General features: G+C 39.9%; 1 protein-coding gene across 1 annotated transcript in view; it reads right to left on the reverse strand.

Moving 5' to 3' along the window:
- Positions 1–258: 258 nt before the first annotated feature.
- The window catches only part of CLPX (caseinolytic mitochondrial matrix peptidase chaperone subunit X), a 191,365-nt gene continuing 171,804 nt past the window's right edge, over positions 259–19,819 (reverse strand). Inside the window, exon 15 of the mRNA XM_053719351.1 lies at positions 259–1,331. Coding sequence (XP_053575326.1) covers positions 1,241–1,331 — 91 coding nt within the window. The 3' untranslated portion in view covers positions 259–1,240. The remainder of the gene's footprint in view (positions 1,332–19,819) is intronic.

Raw genomic sequence — 19,819 nt, forward strand, 5'->3', positions numbered from 1 at the left:
TCCCAATAGTAATTATGATGATCCGTGGACTCACTGTGTCATTAGAAAGAAAATCATTATCTGAAAAATGTTATTCTTGGGCTTAGTGTTAAAGATAAAGGTAATTATTCACTTGTCATCTAAATCTTGTGCTGTTTCTTTCTTGCATAAATGTTCATATTGATTGTCTCTTTTGATATAATTTTAGGTTTACCTATATACTATTAAAAAAAGTTTCCTGTAAATCAATTACTTAAACCAATGAAATATATACACATATAAATTTTAAATATTTAATTCATTTAAATGAACCACAGAAATGAAAACATACAAATCCGTTAGTGTTACACACACATTTGTCTAAAGGATCTTCAAGTGTATGTCATAAGGATTAAATATTTTGCTTGGTTGACTGAAATTCTAAAATCAAAAATAATAAGAAAAAAAAAAAAAAGAAAAAAAAAAAAAAGACAAACGGCAGAGAAATTTTAACCTATAACTTAAAAAGTAGTCCATATTAACCCTCTACCGTGGTCGTTAATTATATTTTTTTTATACATTTCTGGTGGGTTCACAGAGCAAGTAGACTAATAAAATCAGTCTCTTTAACACAAAAAAACCTTGTCTTACAAATTGTATTTAGCGGACTAATTCTGTAATCTAGAGGAGAAATTAACATGTGTGGAGGGAAAGCAGATGAAAGACTTTAGATGGCTCGATTAAAAGAAAATACTAAAATGTTTAGCATTAATGAAAAGATTCCAGTTTGTAGACTGGTGATGACATTTAAAACAGTTATAAAATTAGACTTTGAGGTCAAGAAATTAATTGTATACAGAGGTGAATGAAAATATATGTAGGTGTGAACAAATAGTTGTAAAATGATAAAGTAACAAATGCATTGCTTGTCCCCCAGGATGACATATCAGGCTTGTGCAACTCCACACAATAATAGAACGTAATTGTAAAATTATCTTTTTTTTTATCCTAGTACTTGAAAGAATTGTTAAAGTAATTTGTCTTAAAAAAGCCCTGAAATATAATGTACATTTCACTTCTGGACATAGCATAAATAAATGTCCAGTATGTAGAAATTGGATATCTAAAAAAAATATATATAGATCACCCTCATTAAATACAGATTTTTCATAATCTTCAGGGCATAAAACAGTCAAGTTTACTGCACTGAAAACATGGTATTAGCTTTCATGTGGTGATGTTGCGGGGGGGGGGAGGGTAAACAAAAAAAATGAGACACAAATTAATTGTTTGCAGCATCGGCCTGGCGGGACCATCTATCTTCCTCTACACCAGAATCATATTCATCCTCTGTCACATCCTTAGCCTGGGTCCTGAAAGAGAGCATCATTATATTTAGAAAAAAGCATTTAAACCAAGCATCTATAAATTTGCAACTATAGCAGGATTGTTTAATACGGACTAAACCAAATAAAAAAAGGTGAGGCGATTACACATGAATGGTCAGGGATTCTCAATCACAGTGTCAGAACACGCTGGTGGCACACAGAATTTGAGTTGACAGTAAAACAGATCTTACATTATTCATGGTATTTTGGGAATTAATGCATATTAACTTGAAAGATTTTTGTGATGTGCCATTTTATATTGTCTGGTCCAAATACTTAACATATACGATTTTGAAAAATATATTGGAGGGCATAAATAGTATCAGTTTAAAATAGGCAATAACAAAAACCATAAATAACGTCAAACTAGCCAAAATCCTTTAGTAAGTGCTACACATACACATGGGCAAAAATATGGAAAGTACTGCAAGTATGATTACATTTTTGTTATCTTGACTCATTCTAGGAGCACTCACCAATGAAGATTTTCAAAGCAGTAAAATCTAAGGGCCAGTATAATCCAGGAAACAGACAAATCAGAAATCAAGTTTAAAAGCAGAAAAATACTGCATTAAGATTTTTTTTTGGCCCAAATATGGTATCAGAAGGAGCACACATTTTTGAGTTTGAAGAGATCAACACTTTTTCCACAAGCTTCGGATGTTGAGAAAAAAATAGATCTCACTAAAAGTTTGAAAAAATAATCACCCAATAATTTATCTCATGATGGTGAGAGTCCATGAGTCATCAGGTGTGGAAATTTTCCTCCTGACCACTAGGAGGCGGCAAATGACAATCCAACACACCAAAGCTTTAAATCCCTCCAACTTCCCATGATCTTCAAGTCATACATATAGTCAAGTAAATGAGGAAAACAGAAAAGCAGGAAACATAAAGCAAAGCAAATTAAGTGCTAAACAAGTATTGTCGCTATATGAACAAAAAGAAAGGGCAGGGCTCATGGACTATTATTATCATGAAATTAATTAAAGGAACAGTCAAGTCCAAAAAACCTTTCATGATTTAAATAGGGAATGTAATTTTAAAAAACTTTCCAATTTACTTTTAACACCAATTTTGCTTTTTGCTTTGTTCCTTTGGTATTCTTAGTTGAAAGCTTATTCTAGGAGGGTCATATACTAATTTCTTAGACCTTGAAGACTGCCTCTAATCTGAATGCATTTTGACCACTAGAGGGCATCAGTTCATGTGTTTCATATAGATAACAGAGCTCATGCACGTGAAGTTACCCTGGAGTGAGCACTGATTGGCTAAAAAGCAAGTCTGTCAAAATTACTGAAATAAGGAGGAAGCCTGCAGAGGCTTAGATACAAGATAATCACAGAGGTAGAAAGTGTATTTATATAACTGTGTTGGGTATGTAAAACTGGGGAATGGGTAATAAAGGGAATATCTTTCTTTTTAAACAACAAAAATTCTGGTGTTGACTGTCCCTTTAATTTATCAAGTAAGCATACATTTTGTTTTCTTTCATCAGATGGCGAGAGTCCATCAGTCATCACATGTGGGAATCTATGCCAAAGCAGTTAAGTTCACAAGATCACCTTGAAATGTGGGGGTGGACAACATTGAAGGCAGGACGTTACTAATCAGGCACTATGGCATGCAGTACTATACTGCCAAAAGCAGCAGAAGAGGCATACATATCAAGGTGATACAATCCTACCAGGAGGGCAAAGTTTCCCAAACCTCAAAATGCCTATAAATACACCCCTCACCACACCCACAATTCAGTTTAACGAATAGCCAAGTAGTGGGGTGATAAAGAAAGGAGTAAAAAGCATCAACAAAAGGAATTTGGAAATAATTGTGCTTTATACAAAAAATCATAACCACCATAAAAAAGGGGGTGGGCCTCATGGACTCTTACCAATATGAAAGAAATTAATTTATCAGGTAAGTTCTTACATAAATTATGTTTTCTTTCATGTAATTGGCAAGAGTCCATGAACTAGTGACGTATGGGATAGCAATACCAAAGATGTGGAACTCCACGTAAGAGTCACTAGAGAGGGAGGGATAAAAATAAAAACAGTAATTTTCCTCTGAAAAAAATAATCCACAATCCAAAATATAAGTTAATTCTCATAAATGTGAGGAATGACGCAATAAATTCTAGCATTTTTTGCACCTGCGAACCTAACAGCCCGCAATTTAGAAAAAAAGTCAAATGAAAAAAAATTTCAGGTAAGAAAAAAATGTACTTATATGCATTTCCCAAAAATGAAACGGACAGTCTGTAAGAAGGAAATATACTGATTAACCTGAATCATGGCAAATATAAGTATAAAACATATATTTAGAACTTTACATAAAAAGTGCCAAACCATAGCTGAGAGTGTCATAAATAAAATAAGACTTACTTACCAAATGACACTCATCTATATATAGTAGATAGCCAAACCAGTACTGAAACGAGAATCAGCAGAGGTAATGGTATATAAGAGTATACCGTCGATCTGAAAAGGGAGGTAGGAGAAGAAATCTCTACGACCGATAACAGAGAACCTATGAAATAAATCCCCGATAGGATGACCATAGCATTCAATAGGCAATACTCCCTTCACATCCCTCTGTCATTCACTGCACTCTGAGAGGAAAACCGGGCTTCAGCATGCTGCAAAGCGCATATCAACGTAGAAATCTAGCACAAACTTACTTCACCACCTCCATAGGAGGCAAAGTTTGTAAAACTGAATTGTGGGTGTGGTGGGGGGTGTATTTATAGGCATTTTGAGGTTTGGGAAACTTTGCCCCTCCTGGTAGTAATGTATATCCCATACGTCACTAGCTCATGGACTCTTGCCAATTACATGAAAGAAAACTTAAACCAACAGCAGAAAAATCAGACTGAAACTGCTGCCTGAAGAACTTTTCTACCAAAAACTGCTCCAAAGAAGCAAATACATCAAAATGGTAGAATTTAGTAAATGTATGCAAAGAAGACCAAATAGCAGCTTTGCAAATCTGATCAACTGAAGCTTCATTCTTAGAAGGCCAGGAAGTGGAAACTGATCTAGTAAAATGAGCTGTAATTCTCTGAGGCGGGGCTTTACCCAACTCCAAATAGGCTTGATGAATCAAAAGTTTTAACCACGAAGCCAAGGAAACAGCAGAAGCCTTCTGACCTTTCCTGGAACCAGAAAAGATAACAAATAGACTATAAGTCTTCCTGAAATCTTTAGTAGCTTCAACATGATATTTCAAAGCTCTCACCACATCCAAAGAATGTAAAGATCTTTCCAAAGAACTCTTAGGATTAGGACACAAAGAAGGGACAACAATTTCTCTACTAATGTTGTTAGAATTTACAACCTTAGGTAGAAATTTAAATTAAGTCCGCAAAACTGCCTTATCCTGATGAAAAATCAGAAAAGGTGATTCACAAAAGAGAGCGGATAATTAAGAAACTCTTCTAGCAGAAGAGATGGCCAAAAGAAACAACACTTTCCAAGAAAGTAGTTTAATGTCTAAAGAATGCATAGGCTCAAACGGAGGAGCCTGTAAAGCCTTCAAAACCAAATTAATACTCCAAGGAGGAGAGATTGATTTAATGACAGGCTTGATACGAACCAAAGCCTGCACAAAACAATGAATATCAGGAAGTTTAGCAATCTTTCTATGAAATAAAACAGAAATAGCAGAGATTTGTCCTTTCAAGGAACTTGCAGACAAACCTTTATCCAAACCATCCTGAAGAAACTGTAAAATTCTAGGAATTCTAAAAGAATGCCAAGAGAATTTATGAGAACACCATGAAATGTAAGTCTTCCAAACTCGATAATAAATCTTTCTAGAAACAGATTTACGAGCCTGTAACATAGTATTAATCACTGAGTCAGAGAAACCTCTATGACTAAGCGTTTAATTTCAATACCTTCAAATTTAATGATTTGAGATCCTGATGGAAAAACGGACCTTGAGATAGAAGGTCTGGCCTTAATGGAAGTGGCCAAGGTTGGCAACTGGACATACAAACAAGATCCGCATACCATAATCTGTGAAGCCATGCTGGGGCCACCAGCAGCACAAACGATTGCTCCATGATGATTTTGGAGATCACTCTTGGAAGAAGAACTAGGGGCGGGAAAATATAAGCAGCAAGGAAGTGTCAATGCATCCACTGCTTCCGCCTGAGGATCCCTGGACCTGGACAGTTACCTGGGAAGATTTTTGTTTAGCTGAGATGCCATTAGATCTATTTCTGGAAGCCCCCACATCTGAACAATTTGAGAAAACACACCTGGGTGGAGAGACCATTCTCCTGGATGTAAAGTCTGACGACTGAGGTAATCCGCTTCCCAATTGTCTATACCTGGGATATGAACAGCAGAAATTAGACAGGTGGACAGGTGCTGGATTCCGCCCCAAACAAGTGTCCGAGAAACTTCTTTCATAGCTTGAGGACTGAGTCCCACCCTGATGATTGACATATGCCACAGTTATATTGTCTGTCTGAAAACAAATTAACGGTTCTCTCCTTAACAGAGGCGAAGACTGAAGGGCTCTGAAAAACGCACAGAGTTCCAAAATATTGATTAGTAATCTCACCTCTTGAGATTTCCAAACCCCTTGTGCTGTCAGAGATCCACAAACAGCTCCCCAACCTGAAAGACTCGCATCTGTTGTGATCACAGTCCAGAATGGACGAACGAAAGAGGCCCCTAAAATTATACGATGGTGATCTAACCACCAAGTCAGAGAAAGTCAAACATTTGGATTTAAGGATATTAATTGTGATATCCTTGTATAATCCCTGCACCATTGGTAAAGCATACAAAGCTGGAGAGGTCTCATATGAAAACGAGCAAAGGGGATCGCGTCCGATGCTGCAGTCATGAAACCTAAAACTTCCATGCACATAGCTACTGAAGGGAATGACTGAGACTGAAGGTTCCGACAGGCTGCAACCAATTTCAAACGTCTCTTGTCTGTTAGAGACAAAATCATGGACACTGAATCTATCTGGAAACCTAAAAAGGTTACCTTTGTCTGAGGAATCAAATAACTTTTTGGTAAATTGATCCTCCAACCATGTCTTCGAAGAAACAATACTAGTTGATTTGTGTGAGATTCTGCAGAACGTAAAGACTGAGCGAGTACCAAGATATCGTCCAAATAAGGAAATACCGCAATACCCCGCCCGCTCTCCGATTACAGAGAGTAGGGCACCTAGATCCTTTGAAAAGATTCTTGGAGCTGTCGCTAGGCCAAAAGGAAGAGCAACAAATAGGTAATGCTTGTCTAGAAAAGAGAATCTCAGGAACTGATAGTGATCTGGATGAATCGGAATATGAAGATATGCATCCTGTAAGTCTATTGTGGACATATAATGCCCTTGCTGAACAAAAGGCAGAATAGTCCTTATAGTCACCATTTTGAAAGTTGGTACTCTTACATATCGATTCAAAATCTTTAGATCCAAAACTGAATGAATTTTCTTTCTTTGGGACAATGCATAGATTTGAATAAAACCCCAGACCCTGTTCCTGAAACGGAACTGGCATGATTACCCCTGATAACTCCAGGTCTGAAACACACTTCAGGAAAGCCTGAGCCTTTACTGGGTTTGCTGGAATGCATGAGAGAAAAAAATCTTCTCACAGGCGGTCTTACTCTGAGCTAGAATGAGGGCCGCACCTTCATGCGGACTTGGGGGCTGGTTTTGATCTCTTAAATGGCTTGGATTTATTCCAATTTGAAGAAGGCTTCCAATTGGAAGCAGATTCCTTAGGGGAAGGATTAGGTTTCTGTTCCTCATTTTGTCGAAAGGAATGAAAACGGTTAGAAGCTTTAGATTTACCCTTAGGTCTTTTATCCTGAGGCATAAAAACTCCCTTCCCCCCAGTGACAGTTGAAATTATTGAATCCAACTGAGAACCAAATAATTTATTACCTTGGAAAGAAAGAGATAGCAATCTGGACTTAGAAGACATATCAGCATTCCAAGATTTGAGCCACAAAGCTCTTCTAGCTAAAATAGCTAAAGACATAGATTTAACATCAATTTTGATAATATCAAAAATAGCATCACAAATTAAATTATTAGCATGTTGAATCAACTTAACAATGCTAGACAAATCATGATCCGATACTTGTTGCGCTAAAGTTTCCAACCAAAAAGTTGAAGCAGCTGCAACATCAGTCAAAAAAAATTGCAGGCCTAAGAAGATAACCTGAATATAAATAAGCTTTCCATAGATAAGACTCAAGTTTACTAACTAAAGGATCTTTAAAAGAAGTACTATCTTCCTAGGAATAGTAGTACGTTTAGCAAGAGTAGAGGATAGCCCCATCAACTTTGGGGATCTTTTCCCAAAACTCCAATCTAACTGGCAAAGGATACAATTTTTTAAACCTTGAAGAAGGAATAAAAGAAGTACCAGGCCTATTCCATTCTTTAGAAATCATATCAGAAATAGAATCAGGAACTGGAAAAACCTCTGGAATAACCACAGGAGGTTTATAAACAGAATTTAAACGTTTACTAGTTTTAATATCAAGAGGACTAGTTTCCTCCATATCTAATGTAATAAACACTTCTTTTAACAGAGAACGAATATACTCCATTTTAAATAAATAAGAGGATTTGTCAGTGTCAATATCTGAGGCAGGATCATCTGAATCAGAAAGATCCTCGTCAGAGAAGGATAATTTTTTTTTTCATTTGAAATTTCATCAACCTTATGAGAGGTTTTAAAAGACCTTTTACGTTTATTAGAAGGCGGAATGGCAGACAAAGCCTTCTGAATGGAATCAGCAATAAATTCTTTTAAATTCACAGGTATATCTTGTGCATTAGATGTTGAGGGAACAGCAACAGGTAATGAACTACTACTGATGGATACATTCTCTGCATGTAAAAGTTTATCAGGACAAGTATTACAAACCACAGCTGGATGTATAACCCCCACAAGTTTACAACAAATGCACTTAGCTTTGGTAGAACTGTTTTCAGGCCGCAGGGTTCCATTAGTGATTTCCGTGACAGGATCAGATTGAGACATCTTGCAAATGCAAGAGAAAGAAACAACATATAAAGCAAAATTATCAATTTCCTTATATGGCAGTTTCAGGAATGGGAAAAAATGCAAACAGCATAGCCCTCTGACATAGAAAAAAGGCAGGAGGCAAATAGAAATGGGGTCTTAAATAAAAGACACACTCGCGTCATAGATGACGCAAATGACTCAGCGTCAACTAAGACGCCAGAAATGACGAATTTGCGTCAATGAACGTAACTTTGCGCCAAAAAAATCTCGCTCCAAGAATGACGCAATAAGCATTTTGCGCCCTCGAAGCCTAATTCTGATCACAAATTTAAAAGACAGTCAATTGGAAAAAGAGACTATACCCCAGGTAAGAATTTTTTTTTTCTTCATAAAAAAAGCATTTCCCAGAAACTGACAGTCTGCAAAAGGAAATATACTGAAAACCTGAATCATGGCAAATATAAGTACAATACATATATTTAGAACTTTATATAAATACATAAAGTGCCAAACCATAGCTGAGAGTGTCTTAAGTAATGAAAACATAGTTACCAAAAGACACCCATCCACATATAGCAGATAGCCAAACCAGTACTGAAACGGTTATCAGTAGAGGTAATGGAATATGAGAGTATATCGTCGATCTGAAAAGGGAGGTAGGAGATGAATCTCTACGACCGATAACCTATGAAAAAGATCCCTGTGAGGAAAACCATTGCATTCAATAGGTGATACTCCCTTCACATCCCTCTGACATTCACTGTACTCTGAGAGGAATCGGGCTTCAGCAAAGCTGAGAAGCGCATATCAACGTAGAAATCTTAGCACAAAATCGTACTTCACCACCTCCATAGGAGGCAAAGTTTGTAAAACTGAATTGTGGGTGTGGTGAGGGGTGTATTTATAGGCATTTTGAGGTTTGGGAAACTTTGCCCCTCCTGGTAGGATTGTATTTCCCATACGTCACTAGTTCATGGACTCTTGCCAATTACATGAAAGAAATATTTATGGGTAACCTCGCCTGAGGAGATTAAACTCCTTGTGCTTTCTGAGACCCCCAGACTGCACCCTAACCTAATAAGGCTGGCATCTGTGGAAATTAATATCCACAATGGCCGAAGAAAGGAGGCCCCCTAAACCATGGAATGGTTAATCTTTGCTGTTCTCAGGAGAATAATGCAGTCCTGAACCTCATCCAGTCGTTTTTCCCGAGAAAAGAGTTCTGAAAGATACTCACACCATTCAGTGGTAGCAGCAGCAACACAGGAAAAACTAACAGCAGGTCGAAACATAAAGCCTGCAAGCTAAAAAGATTGACTATGAAATCCTTCAAGTGTACCATCTAATCCTTAAAAGAACTAAACTCCAAAGGAATAGTCATATGCCTGGCAAGAGGAAATAGCTGCATCCACCTTAGGAATAGTTTCCCAAATCTCTGTATTAACAGAAGGAAGACAAAACACAGATTTAAACTTAGCAGGAACTGACTCAGGCATGGGAAAAGAGAAAGGCTGCTTAGTAGCTGCCTTAAAGGGATAGCCTAGTCAAAATTAAACTTTAATGATTCAGATAGAGAATGCAATTTTAAGCAACTTTCTAATTTACTCCTATTATTTTTTCTTTGTGCTCTTGGTATCTTTATTTGAAAAAGCAATAATGTAAGCATAGAAGCCGGCCCATTTTTGGTTCAGCACCTGGGTAGCACATTTTTTTTATAGGTGTCTAAATGTATCCACCAATCAGCAAGCGCTACCCAGGTGCTGAACCAAAAATGGGCTGGCTCTTAAGCTAACATTCAATTAAAGATTCCAATAGAACAAAGAAAAATTAATAGAAGTAAATTAGAAAGTTGCTTAAAATTGCCTGCTCTATCTGAATCATGAAAGTTTAATTTTGACTAGACTATCCCTTTAAAGGGACACTAAACCCAAAAAATTTCTTTCATGATTCAGACAGATAATACAATTTTAAACAAGATTCCAATTTACTGCAATTATCTAACTTGCTTCATTCTTTAGATATCCTTTGTTGAAAAAAAATAGCAATGCACATGGGTGTGCCAATCACACGAGTCATCTATGTGCAGCCACCAATCAGAAGCTACTGAGCCTATCTAGATATGCTTTCAGGAAAGACTATCAAGAGAATGAAGCAAATTAGATAATAGAAGTAACTTAGAAAGTTGTTTAAAATTGTATTCTCTATCTGAATCACAATTTTTTTTTGGGGGGTCCCTTTAAAAGGACAGTAAGGGGTCGTGGCCTAACTGAGCAGGGAGATGGTCGCATAAGCACAGAGCTCCGCTCAGCACACTGGCTAATAAGCAGTTTAATTGACCCCAAGTGCTGTACCTTGCAAGCAAAATTAATAGGGTGCCCATACTAAACCCACCACTACTGGAGAAACTTGCAACTGGCAGCAGAGGAAGCGGCAGAATCACGGAGACGGCCATAGAAGTATAGGATCCATTACAGACTCACCGGATGACAGGAGAAGGCAGAATCCGGTGGAATACACAGCAACAAGCGGCTGAGGATTAAGAGCTCCTTGCGAGGAGCGGTGGATGGTGAGAGGGTCGGCAGCATTGTGGATGGAGGCCGCAGGGCTCAAACAGAGTTACCAAGATGGCGCCGGCCCTACAGAAGCTGCAGAAATAAAGACGCAGCATGGTGTCTGACAGAATAGAGGGAAAATCCATGATCCAGATGCTAAGGTGAGACCATGCAGAAAGCATATTAACACAGCTCACATGTGAACGCCATAAAATAACAGCGAAACCATATTTCAAATAAAATAACACAGAGGGGAAACAAGGGGATAAATTTCCAATATCAGCCTATAACCGCAATAAGGAGCAGCCTGTGACTACGGTTACTTCTGGCATAGACAGTCAAAGAGAACAAGAGAAAATAAACTATACAGCCACAGGGAACAATTATTATCTTAATGTCAAGGGGTAGAAACACAGCAACGAGATCTGATAAATAGAGACATACTTGACCCCTTATTATAAGCTACCACGTGTAGAGGCTGCAGTACCAGATATATACAAGGACACTACTATAATGTCTACTAGAAGATTGATTAAGGGAGATAAAACACCCAAAACAGTCACAGTAAACGCTTTTTTCAAAACATCACAGAACATAAAACCGAATCTTTTAACAGAGCTAGATCTAGAAGTACAAGAGGAATCAAATATGGAACCTACAGCGACAGATGAAGACCTGACCCCAGTTACAAAAGGGGATCTGAGAGACTTGGTCTCTAAACAAGATATCACATCAAACTTCGAAAGATTATGGAATAAAATTGATAATATGCATACGGCGATGACTAACAGCCTAGCAGATATTAAAACAGAAATAACGGAGCTAGGAGGCCGTATTGACTCCTTAGAGGAACACACTGACACGCTAGTGGAAGATATTACTAATGTCACTCAATCGGTTGCTGCCCACCATCAAGAGCTAAATGAGATCCAGGAGAAAATAGAAGACCTGGAAAATAGCAGTAGGAGAAATAATATTAGACTGAAAGGGGTGCCAGAGGCTATCCGAAACAAAGATCTCCTCTCCTATATAGCCCAACTTTTTCATCAAGTGACGGCGGAGAAAGCAGAATTCAACATGGGCATTGAAAGAGCACACAGAGCCCTCAAACCTAGACCTAAAGAGGGTATGCCTCCCAGAGACATTATAATCAAGATGGCACTGTTTCAAGATAAAGATAAGGTCCTGCAAGCAGCCCGAAAAAACACCACGTTCAAGTTCCAGGGAAACATAATACAATTCTATCAAGATCTTAGTATCAGGACTCTACAGCGAAGAGGCTCCCTGAGACCACTTACACAGCTCTTGCGGAAACATCAAATCCCCTATAAATGGGGCTTCCCCTTTGCACTTTATATTACCAAAGACTCCAAAACGATAACCATCAAAGAACCAATGGACATACCAGAAGTCTGTAACATCCTAGGATTAGAAGCTCCCCAGCTTCCATCCTCTACACAGTCAACTCATTCACAGAAAGTAGTGGAATAGCTGTCAAAAGCGCAATGGTCCAAGTCAAATAGGAAAAAACAGAAAATATGAGACCCCTACCGCAAACCAACAAAGAACTTAGGAGATCCCTCTCTTACAGGGAAAACAAGCTTCAGTGAAGACCTAGCCGATTCCTAAACAGCAGAACAGTATATACTCAGACCTACTCGATAAGGACTTGGAAAACAAAGATGGTCTGATGTGACTTAAACTAAGATGTGGTCACTGGGGATATTTCCCCCCTCTCCCATTTTCTGTAGTGGGAAGAAGCTACCGGGCTGCAGCGAATGGGAACAACTTAGCTTAAATATCACGTATCAGCACTTGAGAACTTTTCAAGCCAGCGTTGCTGGAGCAACACTTCCAGTAACTTTTTTCTGATCTTCATTAATTTCCTCTTCTTGATTCCTTTTGTTACTCTATCACCTCTCCCCTCCTCTTACTACCTAACCTTTTTCCTCCCTTCTCTTTCAACCTCTGCCATCTTTCCTTTGGCCTCAGTTTATACCTTGCTGCGTAGGAAGAGATCTATGGGACCCACTCCTTGGGTTACAAGTTATGATGTTATGTTTGAATGTTATTTATCTTATTATGTGTTTAAGGATGCCGGGAGTGGAAAGCTCCCATTGTTAGACTCCCACGAATATATGGAGAAACAATGCAACTTAGAAAACAGTAGAGCCAAGAAGGGTGACGTAGGTGTTGGGGCTGTTTCGATACGAGGTAAGTTAGATAATTTAAACCAAGTAGGGTATGGCAGGTGAGCTGCGGATTATCTCCCATAATGTAAGGGGTTTAAATACAGATGTCAAGAGACGACTGGCCTTTAAACAGTACAATACACTTAGAGCCAACATACTATTTTTACAAGAGACACACTTGGTTGAACCACTCCTCCCTTATTATTGGACTAAAAAATATTCAACACATTACCATGCCACAGTAGGAACAAAAAAAAACATAATTTATGCTTACCTGATAAATTCCTTTCTTCTGTTGTGTGATCAGTCCACGGGTCATCATTACTTCTGGGATATAACTCCTCCCCAACAGGAAATGCAAGAGGATTCACCCAGCAGAGCTGCATATAGCTCCTCCCCTCTACGTCACTCCCAGTCATTCGACCAAGAATCAACGAGAAAGGAGAAACCAAGGGTGAAGTGGTGACTGGAGTATAATTTAAAAGATATTTACCTGCCTTAAAACAGGGCGGGCCGTGGACTGATCACACAACAGAAGAAAGGAATTTATCAGGTAAGCATAAATTATGTTTTCTTCTGTTATGTGTGATCAGTCCACGGGTCATCATTACTTCTGGGATACCAATACCAAAGCAAAAGTACACGGATGACGGGAGGGATAGGTAGGCTCATTATACAGAAGGAACCACTGCCTGAAGAACCTTTCTCCCAAAAATAGCCTCCGAAGAAGCAAAAGTGTCAAATTTGTAAAATTTGGAAAAAGTATGAAGTGAAGACCAAGTTGCAGCCTTGCAAATCTGTTCAACAGAGGCCTCATTCTTAAAGGCCCAAGTGGAAGCCACAGCTCTAGTAGAATGAGCTGTAATTCTTTCAGGAGGCTGCTGTCCAGCAGTCTCATAAGCTAAACGAATTATGCTACGAAGCCAGAAAGAGAGAGAGGTAGCCGAAGCCTTATGACCTCTCCTCTGACCAGAGTACACGACAAACAGAGAAGACGTTTGTCGAAAATCCTTAGTTGCCTGCAAGTAGAACTTGAGGGCACGAACTACATCCAGATTGTGTAGAAGACGTTCCTTCCTTGAAGAAGGATTTGGACACAAGGATGGAACAACAATCTCTTGATTGATATTCCTGGTAGTGACTACCTTAGGTAAGAACCCAGGTTTAGTACGCAGAACTACCTTGTCTGAGTGAAAAATCAGATAAGGAGAATCACAATGTAAGGCTGATAACTCAGAGACTCTTCGAGCCGAGGAAATAGCCATTAAAAACAGAACTTTCCAAGATAACAATTTTATATCAATGGAATGAAGGGGTTCAAACGGAACTCCCTGTAAAACATTAAGAACTAAGTTTAAACTCCATGGTGGAGCAACAGTTTTAAACACAGGCTTGATCCTAGCTAAAGCCTGACAAAAGGCCTGGACGTCTGGATTTTCTGACAGACGCCTGTGTAACAAGATGGACAGAGCTGAAATCTGTCCCTTTAATGAGCTAGCCGATAAACCCTTTTCTAAACCTTCTTGTAGAAAGGACAATATCCTAGGAATCCTAACTTTACTCCAGGAGTAACCTTTGGATTCGCACCAATATAGGTATTTACGCCATATCTTATGGTAAATCCTTCTGGTAACAGGTTTCCTAGCCTGTATCAGGGTATTAATAACCGACTCAGAAAAACCACGTTTTGATAAGATCAAGCGTTCAATTTCCAAGCAGTCAGCTTCAGAGAAGTTAGATTTTGATGTTTGAATGGACCCTGTATCAGAAGGTCCTGTCTTAGAGGTAGAGACCAAGGCGGACAGGATGACATGTCCACTAGATCTGCATACCAAGTCCTGCGCGGCCACGCAGGCGCTATTAGAATCACTGATGCTCTTTCCTGTTTGATTTTGGCAATCAATCGAGGAAGCAGCGGGAAGGGTGGAAACACATAAGCCATCCCGAAGTTCCAAGGTGCTGTCAAAGCATCTATCAGAACCGCTCCCGGATCCCTGGATCTGGACCCGTAGCGAGGAAGTTTGGCGTTCTGGCGAGACGCCATGAGATCTACCTCTGGTTTGCCCCAACGTCGAAGTATTTGGGCAAAGACCTCCGGATGAAGTTCCCACTCCCCCGGATGAAAAGTCTGGCGACTCAAGAAATCCGCCTCCCAGTTCTCCACTCCCGGGATGTGGATTGCTGACAGGTGGCAAGAGTGAGACTCTGCCCAGCGAATTATTTTTGATACTTCCATCATTGCTAGGGAGCTTCTTGTCCCTCCTTGATGGTTGATGTAAGCTACAGTCGTGATGTTGTCCGACTGAAACCTGATGAACCCCCGAGTTTTTAACTGGGGCCAAGCCAGAAGGGCATGGAGAACTGCTCTCAATTCCAGAATGTTTATTGGCAGGAGACTCTCCTCCTGATTCCATTGTCCCTGAGCCTTCAGAGAATTCCAGACAGCGCCCCAACCTAGAAGGCTGGCGTCTGTTGTTACAATTGTCCAGTCCGGCCTGCTGAACGGCATCCCCCTGGACAGATGTGGCCGAGAAAGCCACCATAGAAGAGAGTTTCTGGTCTCTTGATCCAGATTCAGAGTAGGGGACAAGTCTGAGTAATCCCCATTCCACTGACTCAGCATGCACAATTGCAGCGGTCTGAGATGTAGGCGTGCAAAGGGAACTATGTCCATTGCTGCTACCATTAAGCCGATCACCTCCATGCATTGAGCTACTGACGGGAGTTGAATGGAATGGAGGACACGGCATGCATTTAGAAGCTTTGTTAACCTGTTTTCTGTCAGGTAAATCTTCATTTCTACAGAATCTATAAGAGTCCCCAAGAATGGAACTCTTGTGAGAGGAAAAAGAGAACTCTTCTTTTCGTTCACTTTCCATCCATGCGACCTTAGAAATGCCAGAACTAACTCTGTATGAGACTTGGCAGTTTGAAAGCTTGAAGCTTGTATCAGAATGTCGTCTAGGTACGGAGCTACCGAAATTCCTCGCGGTCTTAGTACCGACAGAAGGGCACCCAGAACCTTTGTGAAGATTCTTGGAGCCGTAGCCAGTCCGAATGGAAGAGCTACAAACTGGTAATGCCTGTCTAAGAAGGCAAACCTTAGATACCGGTAATGATCTTTGTGAATCGGTATGTGAAGGTAAGCATCCTTTAAATCCACTGTGGTCATGTACTGACCCTTTTGGATCATGGGTAAGATTGTCCGAATAGTTTCCATTTTGAACGATGGAACTCTTAGGAATTTGTTTAGGATCTTTAAATCCAAGATTGGCCTGAAAGTTCCCTCTTTTTTGGGAACCACAAACAGGTTTGAGTAAAACCCTTGTCCTTGTTCCGACCGCGGAACCGGATGGATCACTCCCATTAATAACAGATCTTGTACACAGCGTAGAAACGCGTCTTTCTTTATCTGGTTTGTTGACAACCTTGACAGATGAAATCTCCCTCTTGGGGGAGAGAATTTGAAGTCTAGAAGGTATCCCTGAGATATGATCTCTAGCGCCCAGGGATCCTGGACATCTCTTGCCCAAGCCTGGGCGAAGAGAGAGAGTCTGCCCCCCACTAGATCCGGTCCCGGATCGGGGGCCCTCGGTTCATGCTGTCTTTGGGGCAGCAGCAGGTTTCCTGGCCTGCTTGCCCTTGTTCCAGGACTGGTTAGGTTTCCAGCCTTGTCTGTAACGAGCAACAGCTCCTTCCTGTTTTGGTGCAGTGGAAGTTGATGCTGCTCCTGCTTTGAAATTCCGAAAGGGACGAAAATTAGACTGTCTAGCCTTAGCTTTGGCTTTGTCTTGAGGTAGAGCGTGGCCCTTACCTCCTGTAATGTCAGCGATAATTTCTTTCAAACCGGGCCCAAATAAAGTTTGTCCCTTGAAAGGTATATTAAGTAATTTGGACTTAGAAGTTACATCAGCTGACCAGGATTTTAGCCACAGCGCCCTACGTGCCTGAATGGCGAATCCTGAGTTCTTAGCCGTAAGTTTGGTTAAATGTACTACGGCCTCCGAAATGAATGAATTAGCTAGTTTAAGGACTCTAAGCCTGTCCGTAATGTCGTCCAGCGTAGCTGAACTAAGGTTCTCTTCCAGAGACTCAATCCAAAATGCTGCCGCAGCCGTAATCGGCGCGATGCATGCAAGGGGTTGCAATATAAAACCTTGTTGAACAAACATTTTCTTAAGGTAACCCTCTAATTTTTTATCCATAGGATCTGAAAAAGCACAGCTATCCTCCACCGGGATAGTGGTGCGCTTAGCTAAAGTAGAAACCGCTCCCTCCACCTTAGGGACCGTTTGCCATAAGTCCCGTGTGGTGGCGTCTATTGGAAACATCTTTCTAAATATTGGAGGGGGTGAGAACGGCACACCGGGTCTATCCCACTCCTTAGTAACAATTTCAGTTAATCTCTTAGGTATAGGAAAAACGTCAGTACTCGCCGGTACTCGCAAAGTATTTATCCAACCTACACAATTTCTCTGGTATTGCAACAGTGTTACAATCATTAAGAGCCGCTAAGACCTCCCCTAGTAATACACGGAGGTTTTCCAATTTAAATTTAAAATTTGAAATATCTGAATCCAATCTGCTTGGATCAGAACCGTCACCCACAGAATGAAGCTCTCCGTCCTCATGCTCTGCAAGCTGTGACGCAGTATCAGACATGGCCCTAGTATTATCAGCGCACTCTGTTCTCACCCCAGAGTGATCACGCTTGCCTCTTAGTTCTGGTAATTTAGCCAAAACTTCAGTCATAACAGTAGCCATATCTTGTAATGTTATCTGTAATGGCTGCCCAGATGTACTAGGCGCCATAATATCACGCACCTCCCGGGCGGGAGATGCAGGTACTGACACGTGAGGCGAGTTAGTCGGCATAACTCTCCCCTCGCAGTTTGGTGAAATTTGTTCAATTTGTACAGATTGGCTTTTATTTAAAGTAGCATCAATACAGTTAGTACATAAATTTCTATTGGGCTCCACCTTGGCATTGGAACAAATGACACAGGTATCTTCCTCTGAATCAGACATGTTTAACACACTAGCAATAAACATGCAACTTGGTTACAATCTTATTAACAAAAACGTACTGTGCCTCAAAGAAGCACTAAACGATTAAATGACAGTTGAAATAATGAACTGAAAAACAGTTATAGCATCAATCTTTAAAACAACACAACTTTTAGCAAAGGTTTGTTCCCATTAGTAAAGTAACACTAATTAAATTTGAAACATAAAAATTACAGAGCAACGTTTTTAATCACAGTCACTATATAAGTCTCACAGCTCTGCTGAGAGAATCTACCTCCCTTCCAAAGAAGTTTGAAGACCCCTGAGTTCTGTTAGAGATGAACCGGATCATGCAGAAAATACTAGAGTAACTGACTGGAAATTTTTGATGCGTAGCAAAGAGCGCCAAAAAACGGCCCCTCCCCCTCACACACAGCAGTGAGAGAGAAACGAAACTGTCATAATTAAAACAAGCAACTGCCAAGTGGAAAAATAATGCCCAAATATTTATTCACTCAGTACCTCAGAAATGCAAACGATTCTACATTCCAGCAAAAACGTTTAACATGAAAAATACCTATTAAAAGGTTTAATGTACTTTTAACAGAGTAATTCCGGTGAAATACCATCCCCAGAATACTGAAGTGTAGAGTATACATACATGTCATTATAACGGTATGGCAGGATTTTCTCATCAATTCCATTCAGAAAATAAAAACTGCTACATACCTCAATGCAGATTCAACTGCCCGCTGTCCCCTGATCTGAAGCTTTTACCTCCCTCAGATGGCCGAGAAACAGCAATATGATCTTAACTACTCCGGTTAAAATCATAGTAAAAACTCTGGTAGATTCTTCTTCAAACTCTGCCAGAGAGGTAATAACACGCTCCGGTGCTATTGTAAAATAACAAACTTTTGATTGAAGTTATAAAAACTAAGTATAATCACCATAGTCCTCTCACACATCCTATCTAGTTGTTGGGTGCAAGAGAATGACTGGGAGTGACGTAGAGGGGAGGAGCTATATGCAGCTCTGCTGGGTGAATCCTCTTGCATTTCCTGTTGGGGAGGAGTTATATCCCAGAAGTAATGATGACCCGTGGACTGATCACACATAACAGAAGAAAGAGGGGTATCGATATTAATTCAATCCCCGATAAACTTTGTACACGAATCCACTATCACCGATGTAGAAGGCAGATATATAATTTTAAAAGGCCAACTAGACAATGTAGACACTGTCTTGTGTAATGTCTATGCACCCAATGAAAAACAACACTTATTTTTTGAAAGCCTCTCACACCTCCTGACACAATGGTCGCAGACCAGAATAATTCTAGCAGGAGACTTCAACATTCCCATGACAACTCAGGGTAACCCAAATAAAACACTTGGGTCAAACAAACTCCAGAGGCGCAGCAGTATCATTAAATCTATACATAACTCGCTGGGCTCCCACTCCCTACTTGATACATGGATTACCTTAAATGGCGACACAAATGAAACCACATTTTATTCAGCGGCACACAATACCTACTCTCGATTAGATTATATATACACTAGCCAAATACTGCAACCATTGTTAATTTCCACTTCTATCTTTCCATGTGTGTGGTCGGATCACTCTATAGTGGAGCTTAGCTTGAAAGGTTTGAGTGACCCTCATAGAATTAGGTCGTGGACCTATGACCCCGTACTACATAAAAA

Source organism: Bombina bombina, chromosome 6, assembly GCF_027579735.1.
Source record: "Bombina bombina isolate aBomBom1 chromosome 6, aBomBom1.pri, whole genome shotgun sequence".
In the NCBI taxonomy this organism is placed as follows: Eukaryota; Metazoa; Chordata; class Amphibia; order Anura; family Bombinatoridae; genus Bombina; species Bombina bombina.